Source organism: Acartia tonsa, chromosome 11 (genome assembly GCF_053477335.1).
Source record: "Acartia tonsa isolate MP-2025a chromosome 11, ASM5347733v1, whole genome shotgun sequence".
Lineage (NCBI taxonomy): Eukaryota > Metazoa > Arthropoda > Copepoda > Calanoida > Acartiidae > Acartia > Acartia tonsa.
The window spans coordinates 45835260-45853132 of record NC_137270.1 but is presented as its reverse complement, the minus strand read 5'-3'; the positions used below and the strand labels follow the sequence as shown (position 1 = coordinate 45853132).

General features: G+C 30.9%; 2 protein-coding genes across 2 annotated transcripts in view; both read right to left on the bottom strand.

Annotated features, from left to right (window-relative positions):
• LOC145331321 (adhesion molecule nephrin-like) overlaps positions 1 to 17873 on the bottom strand; it is a 78536-nt gene that overhangs the window by 56861 nt on the left and 3802 nt on the right. The window contains exons 2-5 of the mRNA XM_080175938.1: positions 5096 to 5157; positions 4408 to 4488; positions 1902 to 1959; positions 171 to 241 (exon numbers count right to left, since the gene is read on the bottom strand). Of these exons, the coding sequence (XP_080032064.1) occupies positions 171 to 241; positions 1902 to 1959; positions 4408 to 4488; positions 5096 to 5157 (272 nt within the window). The remainder of the gene's footprint in view (positions 1 to 170; positions 242 to 1901; positions 1960 to 4407; positions 4489 to 5095; positions 5158 to 17873) is intronic.
• LOC145332396 (uncharacterized) lies at positions 11919 to 16321 on the bottom strand. The gene is made up of 7 exons (XM_080177394.1): positions 16276 to 16321; positions 14860 to 15358; positions 13614 to 13869; positions 13254 to 13377; positions 12763 to 12826; positions 12308 to 12512; positions 11919 to 12170 (listed from the first exon to the last, which is right to left on the bottom strand). The coding sequence occupies exons 1-7, from the start codon at positions 16319 to 16321 to the stop codon at positions 11967 to 11969; spliced, it is 1398 nt and encodes a 465-aa protein (XP_080033520.1). The 3' UTR covers positions 11919 to 11966.

Sequence of the window (17873 nt, the reverse complement as noted above, 5' to 3'; positions counted from 1 at the left end):
AATGTATAGATAGATAAATGGTTGGTAGTATAATTACCTGTAATGTATAATTAAGACCAGCAGATAGCTCCCTGACAGGCCCAGTAATTTTAGATAAGTGGATAGATAGATAAGTGGATAGGTGTATAAATGGATAGATAGATGGATAAATGTAATGTAGTATATTTTACCTGTAATGTATAATTATGACCAGCAGATAGCTCACTGACAGGCCCAGTAATCTCAGTAAAACTTGGATACGCTAAAATATAAGGAAATTACAGGATGTATGATTGTCTGTCTGTCTGTCTGTTTGGTCTTTGGTGTATTACTATTGTTGGGGAAGGTACTACCACCCTCCCAAGAGAAATCGCCCCTAAAAAATCAATCAACCCCCCCCCCCCCTCTCTTCAGATTGTTCACATTGAGTGGCCCTAATGACCTGTAGAGGCGTAACCGCTTGTATAGTTATTAAGAAAATTTGAAAGAGGGGGGGACTAGGACTGTAAATTATACAATTTGTAATATAGAGTTGTTCTTTATGACCCATGAATTATATTAAAATTAATAGATTTATGGTAAAAGTCCAACTTTTACATTAATAAAATAGTCAGAAAAATGATAAAATAAATATCTTTTAGTCAAAAATGATAAGAGAAATGAAACAAGTTTTTTTTCCATTTTTGTCGAAATTTAGCTATTACAAAGAAAAACTTTATATGTATCAGTTCAATTTAATAGTTATTTATCGCATCGTTTTATAAACAGCTTTCCGCTATTATGAAAATTTAAATTATAAGATTAAAACCAGTTTTGTTAACCCCGTCTGGTCAAAGACCCGGGCGAACAAATCTGGTTTTAATTGCATGATTTTAATTTTAATTTTCGTGTAAAACTGTAATTCGCTATGCAATACATGATTTTTTATTATGGCTGAGAAACAGTTATAATCAACCGGATGTTCGTCGGTTTTAAAGCCATACTGGAAAAACGTATTATTGCTGTGCAATACAACTCATTTTTAAGATTAATTGTCTTTTGGTCCAAAGTAGAATAGGTGAAAATATACTTTTTATGTTTTGACATATTTTCATAATTAATCTTATACAGCCAGCATGTAATTAACAAAACACTTGAAAAGGAAATTGTGAACAGAGTTCAATAGTAAAAAAATGGGATCATGGAAATAAAACGAAGTTGCGGTTTTAAAGTAGCCTTTCTCCTATTTTTAACGGGGGAGAGGAGGAGGCTCTAGCCCTGCGGGGCATATTTTCTAACCCTGCGGATAATTTTTAACATTTAACCTAACCTAAAGCAACCTAAAAATACGATGTAACCCGCAACTTCATTTTCTTTCCATGACCCAAAAAATGTTTTAATGACCAATTCCTTCGCTCCTTTATAATTCACTTTGTCTGTCTGTCCGTCTGCAAGCCTCTAATGTTATTAGGGAACTGTGGTTTTCTCAGCTGCTGTTTAAGAAAGACGAATAAATTAAGAATATTCCCTACACTAATGGGAATCAAGTATTTAGTTTACTTTGACTACCGGTCTGTCAGTCAAAATATAGATATCAAAAAAGGTTACTGATTATTTTCTCAAATATATTTAAATTCTTGATTTTAACTTTTTAAAAAATAAGTTAGTTTGCTGTGTTTTTTGTCAGCTTTTTACATTTTAAATCTAGATCTAATAATTTATTTTCCAGAATAACAATTCCAAGCTTAAAATGACAGGGCCAACAAATGAAAAATAATTCTTCACTTTATAAAGTTTTCAACAGTATGATTGATCATACACTCAGATAGATAGATAGATAGATAGATAGATAGATAGATAGATAGATAGATAGATAGATAGATAGATAGATAGATAGATAGATAGATAGATAGATAGATAGATAGATGTTGAATATCACTTACTTAACATTTTGAGCTCAACTTCTTTTCTGATAGGTGTGGTTAGGTTTGTATTACTCGCCTAAAGATAATAACCTTTTTATTTTTAGGCCCTGCAGGGTTAATATGATTGGATAATTTAGTTGTACTTCATTGTTATAGCTATCCTTAAGGTTTTTAATTAAAAGAATAACTATAACAATCGATATAGAATTCGTGACATAAGAATTTTTTACATCAGGTTCATAATATAGTCCTCATATATTAGTCAAGACGGTCCTCCATTGTCAGGGGAGGGGAAGGAGTAAAGTTATGATTGGGGCAATGGATTTTATGGTTATATTAGCCAGCTTCAAGAAAAGTTTTATAAGGGTATGCGAGAATCTCTCACAATACCTGTATTCAAATTCATTGCTATAACATGTCTCATTTTCAAACCCTTACATTATAGGCTGTAGTATTAAAAGCAGCTTAATTGTACAGTACAATTATAACATGAATGACTTAACGATAAGTTCTAACCATTATTTACGGACGGACGTACAGGCCTTAATTATAGAAAAGCTTCGCTATTAAAAATAAAAAAGATTTTATTTCTCAGGGTTTTATATATTTGTTCTTTTTTTAGGTTAGATAATAGTTTTATTTATAAATGAGATTTTTGTATTAAAAATTTATATTTGACACACTGACAACTTTTTTGCATTTAGAAAAGATTAGAAAACAAATAAAATCTTCTAAGAACAAGGATGACAACATACATAAAAGCGAAAATCGCACATCAAATCACTTTGAAATGCAGACTGCTTATTAGGATGTAGGTTATACGTAAATATTTTGACAGGGGAAAAATTGTCATTAAATAATGTTGCTAACATGGCCATCATTTATTGGTCAGTTTAATCATCCAATGAGGAGGAAGGGGATAGGGCAAAGAGAGTGGTTGGGGGATCGTTATTTTAGCCAGCTATAACTTTCACTTAATTAGAGTACATGGTTCTTATTAAGAACGTGCATATATAATTACCTAATATTATAAAGATACTTTGCTTGTAATAATATACCTTTTTGTATTAAGAATCACCATTCAAAAAGTTAAAGCATAATGTAAAACATTGATATAAATAAGCATTGAATTAAATATATTTAAAATGGACGTTCTGGTAATAAGTTCCTATACCTAAAAAAAACACCAGAACTATGATAATTACTTTTGGACGTCCAGACGGCCTGACCTAAGTGTAGAAAAGCTTCGCCTTCCAAGAAGACAAACCATGACAGTTAGACAAAGAAAGAAAACAATTTTTTACAATTTAGAAAACTAGAAAACTACACCCCCTAGAGGCCTCTAGGAGCACTTGTGTTGTTGAGAGGTTAAAGTCGACCCACCCCCTATTTTATTTTAGTTTTAAAAAGATAATATTTTACAAAAAATCTAAGAAGCGGGGGATTTTTGAGAAGAACCGTTTAGCTTCAGCAGTTAGAGATATGTATAAATAAACATTATGCAATGCATGTATGAAAAAAAACCGTGAAAAAAAGAGATTTAAAGTTGATAAGTTGACACATATTTGATCCTAAACTTTTTAAACGGCAATTTACCTGTTAGACTTTCTAGACAATAACCATCCCCCCCCCCCCCATTACTTACAATGACTTATATTCTACAGAAATGATTAAAGAATAGCCACAAAAAAGTTTTTAAAAAGGGGGAGGGTCAATAAAGCTAGAGGGGAAACTTCTTTTTAAACATTTTATACTTTAAATTCAAATTTTGTAGATAGATGAATAAAGTTGAACTAATCCCATCATATAATGTAGTAATGTTTTTTGTCTGTAGCTTAAGATTTCTACTGATCCTATTGGATTTTCTTTTTCAGGTAGGCTTCATACAGATCTTGGATGGTTCTAGACTGTTTGATTTTTAGATTTAAGACTTGGGACGATTTTAGACAAATTTTCACCCTTTTCTCTGCTCGTATGAATACAAAGCCCCTAGATGCTAGAGGCGAAATCGCGAGTATTAAAATAATATTAACATAACAAACTGTATATTTATAATAGAACTAGCGACTTCACATCTAGAATTCGAAGTCAGTGAAATAGCCTACAGCTATCCCTATAATATATTTCAATATAAAATAGAATAAAACTATCGCAAGATCAATGTAAAACTTCCTTAAAATAATAAAACTCAATAGGTTCATTGGTTATTGTGATCGAATATTATCAGACAAAAAAAGGATGTGAAATTGGGGTATGGAGAATAACTTAACTTTTCATTTAAGCTTTATTAAAATTTTTAGAAAAAATTTGTGGGGAGGTCAGTATTTTTGTCTAGAATATATTTCTCTTGGGAGGGTAATAGTACTCTCCCCTAAAATAGCTAAAAACCTTTCCTGGACCTAAAAGAAACTTCACGGTAAAGGAGAACCATGTTCAATATATTAAGCTACAAATAGACACACAGACATACGGACATCCTGTTACTATCATGTGAGGATAGAAAGATAGCAAATAATTTGCATACCTGACAGATTAATTTTCTGCCAGACCAATGCCGCGGCAAAGATTTAACAGTTAGATGACTGTACACACGGTCTGTCTCCTCCTGAAACAACAGTTTAGTTTAATTTTTCACCGTCAGATGCCTCATATAACATATTTTAATGCGAAACTTTACATTGATTACCAAACTTCGTCATTTTGATCATGTTACTTTTTTTTTAGCAATTTTCTACATCATATAAGCCTTTGAATTAATTATTAGAATATTGTTAAATTGTTTCCATTACTTGTGTATTAAAAGCATGAAAATGCATTCTATAGATATCATTGTTATTTGTTATTTCTGATTTTTAATTTTGCTTTGATGGATGTTGACATACTTTTTTTTAAATTGCATAGTTTTATTGGCTTTTATAAACTTTTTAAAGATCATTTAAACATATTTGAAAAAATACACTTTACATGGAGCACTAGAAATATTAACATTTACATTATTGTAACTTTTCAATGGAGGATTTTTTCTCAATTATTTCAGATCAAAAATTTTAAATTTTTTTTAAAACACAGAAAAAAATACATTGAAAACCTAATCTTTATGAAAATCGCTAAAACTTCCTAGTGTATGTAAACTTTGACATCTCAAAACTTTTAAATCATTTAAAACCTATTCTTCATGGGAACGTGTAAAACTGTTATTTTTTATGAATTACCTCAGTTTTAGAATCCAGCTTTAACTTGTCAATGTACCATTCTAGTTGCGGTCTCGGTGCTCCTAAACATTATTTTAAGATAAAAATGAAAATTCATGTATAGCATCGTATTACAGACAATTTTGCACGAATATTAAAATGCTAAAAAAACTTAAAATTAATACCAGTTTTATTAGCCATAGCCTTCTGCTTCTCGGGACAAACTAAAAAGGTTTTAATCTCATAATTTTCATTTTGATATCCGCGGAAAGCTGTCGTAAATACTATGAATAACTGTTCCAAATAATAAATAACTAAGCTAATTTTTTTTGTATGTTTTTACTTTGTTTACTTATATGTATGTTTATATTTATTTTAAACCTTTTAAAAGTTTTTGGTTACTTTAAAATTGATGTAAATTAGAGAACTGGAACACAGGGAGGGAGGGGACATTGGGCTGTTTATTACTATAGTCCCCAAAGTTTTCTAATGTCGTTTTCTTATTTGTTAGCTGAACAACTTTGGGGACTTTTATTCAATTTTGATTGGTTGGTTCATTAAGTTGAATGTACAAATGCTTCAACAACTAATTGTAATCTACAGAAGGTGTAATTTTGTGTATGATTATTAGGGATGTACACAATGTGCATCAATATATCAGGCATTGTCTTATCCCTTTAGATCCCTGACTGCAACACCTTTACACAAACACACACACACACACACAGAAACAAGGATGACAACATCCATAAAAGCGAAGCACTGTAACGGTAGGACAAACGGACATTAACACTTGTATAGTGTTAGAACTTAATTATCATAATATAAATTTATAAGAGTCAAAGCAAAATTGTAAGTAAATTTGTTGTAAAACTGCTTAATACAGGATAATTTTTATGGACATACTTACATTTTTAGGGCTTGATTATAGAGTTGCTTCGCTCATTACATTATACTTTGTTGTCCCAGGAATCAATATACCAAAAATCAAATCAATCCGATGATTTGATCACATAAAAATGTGTTGTTAAAAAAGTAAAAAAAATCAACATGTTTAAAATGGACGTACGGACATTTTGGTAATGATTATAGAGTTGCTACGCTTTCTAAATTGTACCTAACTACTAAAGGAATCACCATGCAAAATTTGAAATCGATAGGACAATTCTAACATGGCTAAATTAACGGAAAAAGCTATCCGTTACGGACGTACGGACGGACGTACGGACGGACCGACCCTAATTATAGAAAAGCTTCGCTTTTAATAATTATAGAAAAGCTTCGCTTTTAAAAATGTTCAACCAAAGTAAAAGTCAATACCATATATAACTCTGGTGCAGCAGTCAGTTAAATAGATATTTTCTTTCTTTAATTCACATTAAATTATAATCTGAGGCAATAAAAAGGATTGATATTGCCTTCAAATGGAGTCCCCCCTCCCCCCCCTATTGATATTGCCTCTAAATGGAGTCCCCCCTCCCCCCTCCTATTGATGTTGCCTCTAAATGGAGACTCTCCCTCCTCCCCTACCCCCTCCCCCCTATGGAACCATTAAATAGCACTCTGCAATGAAATTTTTATGTCAGTGCTGCAATACTTTAAAAAGCGTAGCTATTTTAAAACTATGGTCATCCGTTTGTTCGTCTGTACTGTTAATGTGGGCTTGTTAGAATTGTTCTAACTATTTTAAACTTTGCATATGAATTTCTAAAAACAATTATGTACAATTTGAAAAGTGTAGAAACTCTATAATTAATACCAGAAAGTTCTTTTGACTTTTTTGAACATAATGATTTCAGATATTTAAAAAAAAACATTTTTATTAATTTTGATTTTTTGCATAATGAATTACTAGGACCATTAGGTATAATGTAACAACTGAAGCATATCTATAATAAAGTCTTAATTAAATGTAAATATTCCCATTTTTAGCACCCTTTATGTAATTTTGGGATAGATCAATACGTATTTTTTTGTACAAACTTGGCTTTTATGGATGTTGTCAGTCTTGTTAAATTCCTCAATATTACCTTATCTTATCTTTTATTCATTTTATTCACTTGATATTTATTTATGTTATTTTATCAGACAATTAATCTACTTTCTCCAAAAGAAGAAGGGAGAGTAAATTGGGCTGTTTATTACACTAGTCCCCAAAGTTTTATAATAACATTTTCTTATTTTTTCTCCCAGGGAGGGAAAGGACAATAAAAGCTAGATTAGCTTAACCTCTATGTTTACCCCCTATCAGTTATAAGCTAACAAAAAACGAATATCTGTCTTGAGGTTGTCAGGAAAACTAATGTAAAGCTTTCTTTAATAATAGTAGAGAAGCTACTCTGAAATTCTAAGTATCCGTCTGTTTAAGATATTGTTAGTCCCCGATTTTTGAAGAAATGTGAATTTCTCGACTATCATATTAAAGATATACGGCTTAGTAATATCTAGTGATTAAAAAACATTTCCTTTATTAATAAAAATATCCTATGATAGTTATGTATTACATTGTATAATACACAGCTTTCCGCGGATATTAAAATAAAAAAATAATAAGATTCATGGAAAATTGTCTGTTATACAATGCTATTAATAACTTTACTGTATGTCTGATAACCAGTTCAATTCCAGCAGATATTAAACGGTTTCAAAGCCATATTCGAAAGAATATTAACTTGTTATTCTTTCACTATCTATGTAGTGGCCTTTTTATTTGTTTCTTTCCTTTGATATACTTTTTTACATTGTTCTTTTTCCACTTTTAATTTCACTAACTATGTTGTCAATGTTTGTAACTTAATCAAATGCATCGCACAGTGAGACAATATTGAGCAAAAGATATATAATTTGACCAACTGTGTTGTCAATGTTTGTAACTTAATCAAATGCATCGCACAGTGGGGCAATATGGAGCAAAAGATATATAATTTGACCAACTGTGTTCTTTTCAATGTTTGTAACATAATCAAATGCATCGCACAGTGGGGCAATATGGACCAAAAGATCCAAATAATCCTTATATAAAAGAAACAGGATATTTTTCAGTTTTTTTTCACAAAAAGATCTTGTTAATCGCTAAAGCAACTGAACCACCCCCCCCCCCTTTTCACTTTTGAGGGCTCTAGTTTGAAGATATATTTCAATAAAAGATTTTTTAAAATTGTTATTTTTTAACTTAATTTTTTTTAGCAACACACTTTTAAAATTTATAAATTATATTTTATCCAACACATCATTCGTATGTTTTTTTTCAGAAAAATGCCAAATTAACCAAAACTACTCCAATTTGCATTAGTATGTTTTTTTTCAGAAAAATGCCAAATTACCCAAAACTATTCCAATGTGCATTGGTATTTGAATGTAAATATAAATAGTGCACTCATACATATATCTATATATGTTGTGTACAATGGAAAATGTATATATTTGTGTAAAGTAGTTCACAACAGGGATCTAAAGGGATAAGACAATGGAAGACAAATTGATGTACATCACAAATATCACCTTCTTTGTTAAAACCTCGGTACACTCAACTTAATGACCAACCAATCAAACTTCAATAAAAGTCTCCAAAGTTGTTGAGCCAATGAATAAGAAAATGTTACTACAAAACAGTGGGTACTAGTGTAATAAACAGCCTAAGGTCCTCTTGATCCCTGAGTTCACACATATTGTACATTTATGATTGTGAACATGTAATAGTGCATAAATTTTGATAAGAAAACAAGTAAAATAAAGAAATGTTCTTTTTTGTAACTTTAGTTTTAATTTTGATTCAATATGTCAAATATCTAAATATACAAGACATTTGTTTAGTTATTAGTTTGTCTTCTCTAAAACAATATATTTTTTAATACAATAGTTTAAACTAAAATATATTTAAATTTTACAGATTGGAAATTTTACAAACAAAATTAAAATGCTAAAAATAGGTTTTAAACTTGAGGAAATATTTCAACTAATTTTATTTACTTTTACATTAAACAGTCAAATATAATTATGCACATATGAAAAGTGTTGCGTATAATAGGAACAATATTTATTATAATGTTTAATACAGATTTGTTGGCTCAAGCTTTAGGCACCTTGGGGCTATCAAAACTGAATTTAATCAAATAATCTTTAATTTTTTGTCAAAAATTTGCAAAATATTATACAATACATGATTATATAAAGGCTATCAATTTGGTTGAGGCTAGCCTAAATGAATCTGAATTGGAAAATGATGAAACAAAAATATTTATTCAATGCACATTGGGGCAAATCAAACAAAAAGGGGATTTAATTATTTAGAGCCCGAATTTCGTGTTCAAAATGTCAAATTAGGGGTTTTTGAGGTCAGGGAATGCATTTCTAAACTTATCAGAGCAATATGAGAATTTTTTAGTAGCGCAGCTACCCTATAACTAGCTTTTTGGGCCCTTTAAAGTGTATCTATGTCAATTGTAGTCCGATTTTAGTGTTCAAAGTGTCATATTAGGGGTTTTTGGGGTCAAGGAATTCATTTATAAACTTATTAGAGCAATATGAGAATTCTTCATTGGCGCAGCTACCATATATTTAGCTTTTAGGGCCATTTAAAGTGCATCTTTGTCAATTATTGTCCGATGTTATTGTTCAAGGTGTCAAATTAGAGGTTTTTGGGGTCAAGGAATTCATTGATAAACTTATCAGAAGATTATTTCAGTAGAGCATCTGCCATATATTTCGCTTTTGGGACCCTTCAAAGTGCATCTTTGTCAATAGTAGACCGATTTTAGTGTTCAAAGTGTCAAATTATTAGCCTTATGATATTTTTTTAGGATCGCAGCTATTGTGTATCATATTTTTGTATTAAACTTATAAAAATAAATGAATTATGATTCAATAAAGCCCATACATCAAATAATTTAAGCATAGGCAATTTCAAGCAATTAAGCAAAAGTTTAATATTGTATTAACACGTTTAGGACGAAAAAATATTGGCAATAGAACATCAAATTTTAGTTATAGAGCACATCTTTTCTTTGAAATACTTAACTCCAAACACTTTTCAGAGTAAAAACGTTTACATCTATAAGAAGTGCAGTATAAAAAGGATAAAATTATTGCCCCTAGAGGTTTCTCGGGGCACTTGAGGATGGGAGAGTTGAGACCCAAAACCATTTTTTAATTTAGATTTTAAAAAAAGAGTAATTCTGGGGGTTAATTTTTTATAGAGACGAATTCTCATGGGAGGGTTGTGGTACCCTCCCCTTAAATAGTTATAAACCTTCCCGGGACCTATGAGAAGCTACCCTGATAAGGAGAATCCAATCAGTTCAGTGGTTAGTTAAATCATTTGGTACAAACAAACAAAGACAGGTAGACATCATTCTACTTTGTATTATAGATAATTAAGCACAATGAGTAATATTATTCGTTAAAGTTCAATTAGTCTCTGAATAATACAAAATTTTATTTATGCAAGTAGAAAAAAAGATTAAAGAACAAATAATAATTATTGCCATTTAATTTCCTTCAAGCAAGTTTTTGACCTCATCTGGAAGGTCAGTATCTGGCTTTTTTGATCTTTCATATGTACACAATTCTGGGTCTGAAGCATTTAGTAGCCTCCTCATAGGGTCAAAATTTCTGTCAATTTGTGAACTACGACGTATATTAAATTTTCTAAACTTTTTCACCACTTTATTACTGGATTCCTGAGCCTCTTCAGAGTACATGCCTAATGGCAGGTTTAATTCCCTAGCAACTTGGTGTGAATGGATTAATAAAACATGAACTCCTTGAGGCACATCATACCAAGGAAATTCCTTTCTTATCAACTCAAATGACTCTAAACAGAAGTTCTCAAATTTGTCGCAGTTAAGGGGCTGCTGGCAAGATATGGCAACCATGACTATTCTCAGTCTATGGATTACCTCAGGAACTCAGGGTGAAGGATTTGAGCAACTTCGTCAGCATGCTTCAAAAACCTTCTCCCTGTGTTCCCTGCATTGCTGTTGCCAGCGCCCCCTTGTTTTGGCGTGTCAACTAAAATTCCAAGTTTGGCAAAAAGTTCATTTCTTATACGCTTCTTGGTCTTCTCCATGGTGATTTTGTCCTCAGAAGTGTAGGAGCCGAACTTTTTAAAACTGAACCTAAAAATTATAATTAAGAATTGTTATTAAATTTGTTTGATTTGATTATCAACAAGGATGACAGAATCCATAAAAGCGAAGCACTGAAACTATAGGACAAACTGACATTAACACTTGTATAGTGTCAGAACTGGATAATCGGAATATAAATGTGTAAGCAAATAAATAAGAGTGTAAGCAAATTTTAACGTAAATTTGTTGAAAAACTTGATACAGAATAATGTTTCTGGACATACTTACATTTTCAGGACTTGATTAAAGAATTGTAATACTGTACTTTATTGTCCCAGGAGTCAGTATACCAAAATCAAATCACATATAAATGTGTTGCTAAAAAAGTAAAAAAATCAACATGTTTAAAATGGATGTAGGGACATTCTGCTACGCTTTCTAAATCATACCTAACTACTACAGGAATCACCATGCAAAGTTTGAAATTGATAGGACATTTCTAAGAAGCCTAAATTAACGAAAAAGCTATCCGCCACGGACGGAAGGACGGACGGACGGACAGACTGACCTTAATTATAGAAAAGCTTCGCTTTTAAGAAATGTACACAATAATTTTTTTATACAGGAGTTTATAAACTATATCTTATATTCAATTGGGCTTTTAATCATCCTAATATGTGAACCCCCTCTCCTTCTAAAGGTAATTGGCAGATACCAGCTTCATGTTAAAGCCATTTGACGCAACAGAAAAGATATTTGCTATGAAGAAGGCAAATTCATGCCTTTTTTATATTGTATTTCTCTATTTTTATGAGCAAGGAGCTTTAACTATACCTGTAGGCAACATGCAGAATAAATTCCATACACTTGATCCATTTGTGCATAATAGAAATTCCCCATTCAAAATTTGTTGTTTGTTTCTTTGCCAACTGTAAGCTTGTGGTCAACGAATTCATTTCTTTCGGTTTAGCTCCACAGATAGCGCAACATCTGTAGGAATTTGTCAGTTTGCTTAGATGGGTGTGTACCTGCAAAACAATTATACTAAAAGCCAAAAAGGATAACCAAATAACTTTTTAAAAAAGAATGTATTTTGATGCTCATTTTAAGTTAGACTGTTAAATTAGATCAGTTAAAATAAATCTTTAATATCTCAATATGTTACCTTGCCATCTGTCATAGTTTTTTTAATAGCATGATGGCAATCCACTTTTCTTTCATGTAGGTTGTTGTCATCAACAGCGAGGGTGGATAGAGCAGTTTCTATATTCTTTTCAGTAGTTTTCAAACTCAATACTGTGGGATCCAGCTGCAGGGAGTCAAGGTATTCATCTTCTTCTATGTTAATATCTTGTGTTTCCTTCACAAACCTATAGAAAAATTGATACATATATAATTAAATATTAGGCATTTAATATTTTCAACAAATAAATCAAATATTTCTTACAAAAATCTAAAGCTTATGCTCTTGTAATGTCTCTGGGGAAATCAAACTATAGGACCAATTCTAATATCATATAATCATTCAATTCAAGCTGTAAATATCACGTCACGTATTGATGATAATAAGTACATATATTTAGTATTACATAAACTATGTTTAAATAAAAAATAGCTTACTTAAATCTTAGGGGGCGACACATCCTGGTGCTTGAAGGTTTTTGGTTTCTCCATATAATTTGGCCTAAAAATATTAAATATGAATAAGAGCAACTTTTAAATCGTGTATGATCTATTTGTAACAATTATATTTGTAACTTAACATCTAAAAAGGAGTAAAACTTGGTTCAATATTTGTTTATCAAATGTTCTTCTTAATTCAAACTGTTTATATATGAAGATGTTTATATCCACTTTTTGACTATGACCATTAACCATAGATAGTAAGCTTAAAATTATAGAATTAACCCGATCTCTCCCCCACCCTCCTACTCTAAATTTTTTTACTCTTTTACATTTTAAATCATGTTTTTGTTGTAGAAAGTTTGTTTCTAGTTCTAATACAGTTTAAGGAAAACCATAGATATACGTTTTTTTGTTTATAATCATTTTTTTCTTTCTATTCAAGTTTTTGCTATATATAAACACAACGTTTATGACAAAATAATTACCTGAAGCTTTTACTGATAACTGTAAAGGAACCATAGCAGTTAGAAATAGAGTTTCTGTGCATGCTTTAGCAACAATGTTATCACCATCTTCAATTTGTTCATGCTCAGGTTTGTGTGTAAATACCTAAATGAAAAAAAAATCATTTATTTTTTTCTATTTTTGGTGTAAAACTAAATCATACCATTTCTAATCTATTAGAATTTTTTCTTTGCAAATAAAAAATAAATCTCATAAGAAAATAATTCAATACTAAGATATGTAAATTTTTTTTATAAAATATAAACAAAAATAAACATTTTACTAATTGAACACTCAGATACTTGCAGCTTAGATTTTGTCTGTCTTTAATATTCCTGTACCTGTTGTCCTGAGCTTCCGTCGAATCCTGCCTTATATTCAAGCACAAGAGTATCTGTTGGCTGAATCTTTTCTTTTATATCATCCTCAACTAGATGATCAAAAATTTTATTTGCAGTTTGGTCAAACAAGTCTTGTGTGTCTGTTTCAGCGCTATCCACATCAGCTTTAAATTTGCAAGAACATCTTTTTTTTGCCTCTTGAATTCTTTTCCACGAGGGGTATAGAGTACCTGCTCCCTTTTCACTTGCGCCATTCCTAATAAAAATGCAAAACTGTAATATCTATAATACAAAGTAGAACGATGTCTGTCTGTTTGTCTGTCTGTTTGTAGCGAAGGATCTCGCTAACCGCTGAACCGATCGGGTTCTCCTTTACAGGGTAGCTTCTCATAGGTCTCAGAAAGGTTTATAACTATATTCTTGGGGGGTGGGACCCCCCCCCGAAAAAAAAAAATTTCTCCCCCCCCCAATTTTTTTTTTTTTGATTTTTCTTATTAAACCTCTTGGGGCAAAGCCCCTAGAGGCTAGGGGCGAAGCCGCTAGTAAGTTCATATAGCATAACCCTACATAAATGATATATATTTTTTAAAGACAAATTATGAATAACACTTAAACTGATTGACAGACATAAGGTTAGAAATTTTATTTTTTGTCTTTTAAGTTAACAAGATTTTTCTCAGGACATTGACAACATGTTAGATATAAATTATATTCACTTTAAAGATAAATTCAGGAAACTAAATAACTTGTTAAGGACATAACAACAAAGACAAGAAAAACATATTTCATTTTGACTTTCACTAACTAAAATATTGTCACCTTACAAAAAAAAAGTTATGTTAGCATCTAATTCCTATATTTAACTTTTAAAAAGTTGGAATGAAGTAGTCTTTATTTAGTTTCATTAAAGCCTTAAGTACTATTAATTTTTTTGTGGCAAAGCTACTCTATAATTTGAAATGTCCGTCTGTCTGTTAGAGACAGAAAGGGGGAAATGCGATTTTCTCGGCCCCTATAAGAGATAGAAGGCTAATATTTTTAGGGATTAAATATATTAACATTCTTCATATACTCACTAAAATTTCATTAAGATTCGTTAACAAGGTTTCGTATTTTTTTTAGTTTAAAGTTATTTTATGAAACTGCTCTATAGTTCATTTTTTTCGGATATCTATAAATAATTTTGAGCTTCGCTTCTTATGGATGTTGTCATCCATGTTGTTATTATAGGTATTCAATATATTACCTTACAGTCTGGTAGGTTTCTCTAGAAAAATCACCTTCTATAACTAGGTTCAGGGCTTCTACACTATTGTAGGATTTCAGAGGATTTGTTTGTTTTTTCATGCGCATATTTTTAAGAATATTAGCGTCTTCCTCCCTGTTAACTCGTCTCAATTTTTTCTCCGCAGCCCAAAGTAATTGTTGAAGAGAATAATCATTCTTTAAATTCGATGTTAATTTTCTTATTATATGCTTTGATTTGGCTTCTTTTGGTGACACTCTAGGCCTACCAGATTTTCTTGATTTTGGTGTTGTAAGATCATTTTCAGGACTATAATCTGGTGAATTTTCTCTAGAAGATTTTGGAGAACCTCTTCTAGATTGTGATTTTGATGAATTATTTGATTCTGGTCTTGATATAGGGGACGCAGCTCGAGAACTTCTTCTAGAATGTGATCTTGATGAGTCATTTGATTCTGGTCTTGATAAAGGGGAAGCAGCTCGAGAAGGTATGGGAGTATCTAAATTACCAACACAACAATTATGTTTTTTTTGAAAAATTGTATGCAAATTATTTATCAATCTATTACCCTATCAATTTTTTAATATAAAATATTAACTAATTTAAAGCCAGTATACAAGGGGAGTGTTTGCCAGTTATCAAATAGCTTAATTTACAAAAATAAAATTTATCTCATATTATAAAAATTGATGTATAGACCCATGAAATATACAGCATATATAGAGTAGCTGTGCTAGAATTATCAAAATAAGAAATATGACACATGAATATACACTAATTACAAATTAGTATGTGTATTAAAATATTCAATGGTTATTTTTTCCTTCCACTACACTACTATAGAATGAACTAGCGGCTTCGCCCCCAGAGGCTTCTAGGGGCACTTGAGGAAGGGGGAGTTAAATCCCAAAACCCATTTTTCAATTTAAATTTTTAAAAAGAAGTAAACATAATTTTTTAGGGGAGGGGGGGGGGGTGGTACCCTCCCCCCAAATAGTTATAAACCTTCCCAGAACCAATTAAAAGCTACCCTTTTAAGGAGAACCCGATCGGATCAGCGGTTAGTGTGATCCTTCGGTACAAACAAATAAACAAACAGATAGACGACAGGCATCGTTCTACTTTGTATTATAAAGTTTCAGACAAAAAAAACTTACTACTTTATAATATTGTAAATAAAACTGTTTCGATTTTTTAATAACTAACCTGTAATTAATTCATTTAGAAATTCATGATTCTTTTTCAGTTCCAATAGTCGATTTAAGTTGTTCTTTGCTGCTTTATATTTCCTTGAAATTACTTTTGCAAAACTTTCTGCTTTTCTTTGTTCCAGGTTATACTTTTTTGTTAACAAATCAACAGTATTTTTATAATTAAAAATCTGTACACTTTTTTGTTTTTGTTCATTAAAAATACTTTGCATAACATCTTTTTTAAGTTTCACTTGGTTTTGAGGTTCCATTTCAATTAAATAACACTTTTTTTATTCTTTGAATTTAGCTGTTTGTGTTTACTGTTTAAATAGTTTATTTGTTTTGGTTTGCGAGCAGAAATGATTTTCATGAAGCATAAAACGCATGCGCTTTAAAAAGAAAGCTAAAAACAGACGGACAATTTTTCCTATCCATAACTCATTAATCTTTCCCTTTCTCCGTGACGGACTATTTTAATTTTTGAGGTTTGCTGTTAAGAATGTTGTAAACTTTAATTTATTTGGTTTACTATTGAAGAAAAAAGAGCATAACGTACTCCAGCAGCCAGAAACAAAATACTCTGTTTAAAAGTGAAGCTTTTCCAAAATTAGGGTCCTATCAATTTGAAACTTTGTATGATGTTTCCTATAACAGTTAGGTACGATTTAGAAAGCCCAGCAAATCTATAATCATTACCAAGTAATCCTATTACAACAAGGTTCTATGTTATAAGCGAAGCATCTATGTATCATCTATTTATGCAGTTTTGCAACAAATTTAATTACAATATTGTTTGTACTTATGCATTATTATTCTGAATATTCAGTTCGGACAATCTGCAAGTGTTAATATTCAATTGTCCTTTCATTTCAGAGCTTCGCTTTTATAGATGTTGTCCTTCTTGTTTCACTACAATTATAAGCTTTAATGATAAATTAGCATGAAAATAGTTTTTCATTGAATATCTGTAATAATCTATAGAAACGATTATTTAGTTACATTAAAATCTCGAACATAAAGAGGTTTATATTTAGGCTTACCCCCTCCCCCCCTCATCATTTGGTGCGATAGAAATTGAAAATATTCATTACTAACTTTATTTCAAAGTCTGAATAAATATTTCCTATATTTTGCGTCTTTTATTTATATGTATTAAATCTCACATTTTGACTTTAAAAGCGCTTTTAAAAGATTTTCCTAACAAACTTTTCGTGCACCCACCCTCAGAAAACGCGCTAAAAACCCCTACGGGGGCGCGGGGGGGTAAGTGAAACCAGTACAGGCGATTATAATATGTCTATGGGTAATCAAATATCGTATTTTTAGCCGGTGGCAACCTGTGAAAACATGTTTCCGCTTACTGTCTACTCAAATGTTGATTATAAAACAAACAAAATAAAACTAAAATCTTAACTTCAACTAGAATTATTTAGGACTTATCTCTTTAATTTTTGTTTTTTTCTTTTATATTGTCAAAATACATGTAGTGCATGACTCACCTGAAGTTATTTTGTCTAATTACGTTAATTCTAAGAGATTTTATAATACTTTTAAAATTGTTGGTGAAACACGAAAAATATGTCTTTTTCTGAACGAAAATTTTTGCATTTCCTGACTTTCAGGCATTAGAAAGGTTATTTAAAAAGAGTATTTTTCCGATTCCTTTGAAATCTGATGTACATTGGGTATGATAATACTCATAGAATGATTGAAACTTGATTTGGGGGTGGTGAATTGAATCCCCTTGTTGCCCCTATGTGCAATGTATATTTCCCTTTATATCTTTGTGTTATGTATAAAAGTATTTTTGTTACAATTACA

Bases quoted from the DNA above. Each gene is read 5' to 3' on its own strand.
- LOC145332396 (XM_080177394.1), bottom strand. From the start codon at position 16,321: ATGGAACCTCAAAACCAAGTGAAACTTAAAAAAGATGTTATGCAAA. The intron at 12,827-13,253 runs GTAATTATTTTG...TAATATTTTTAG, and splicing joins GTTATCAGTAAAAGCTTCAG to GCCAAATTATATGGAGAAAC. The intron at 12,171-12,307 runs GTAACATATTGA...ATTGTTTTGCAG, and splicing joins AAACTATGACAGATGGCAAG to GTACACACCCATCTAAGCAA.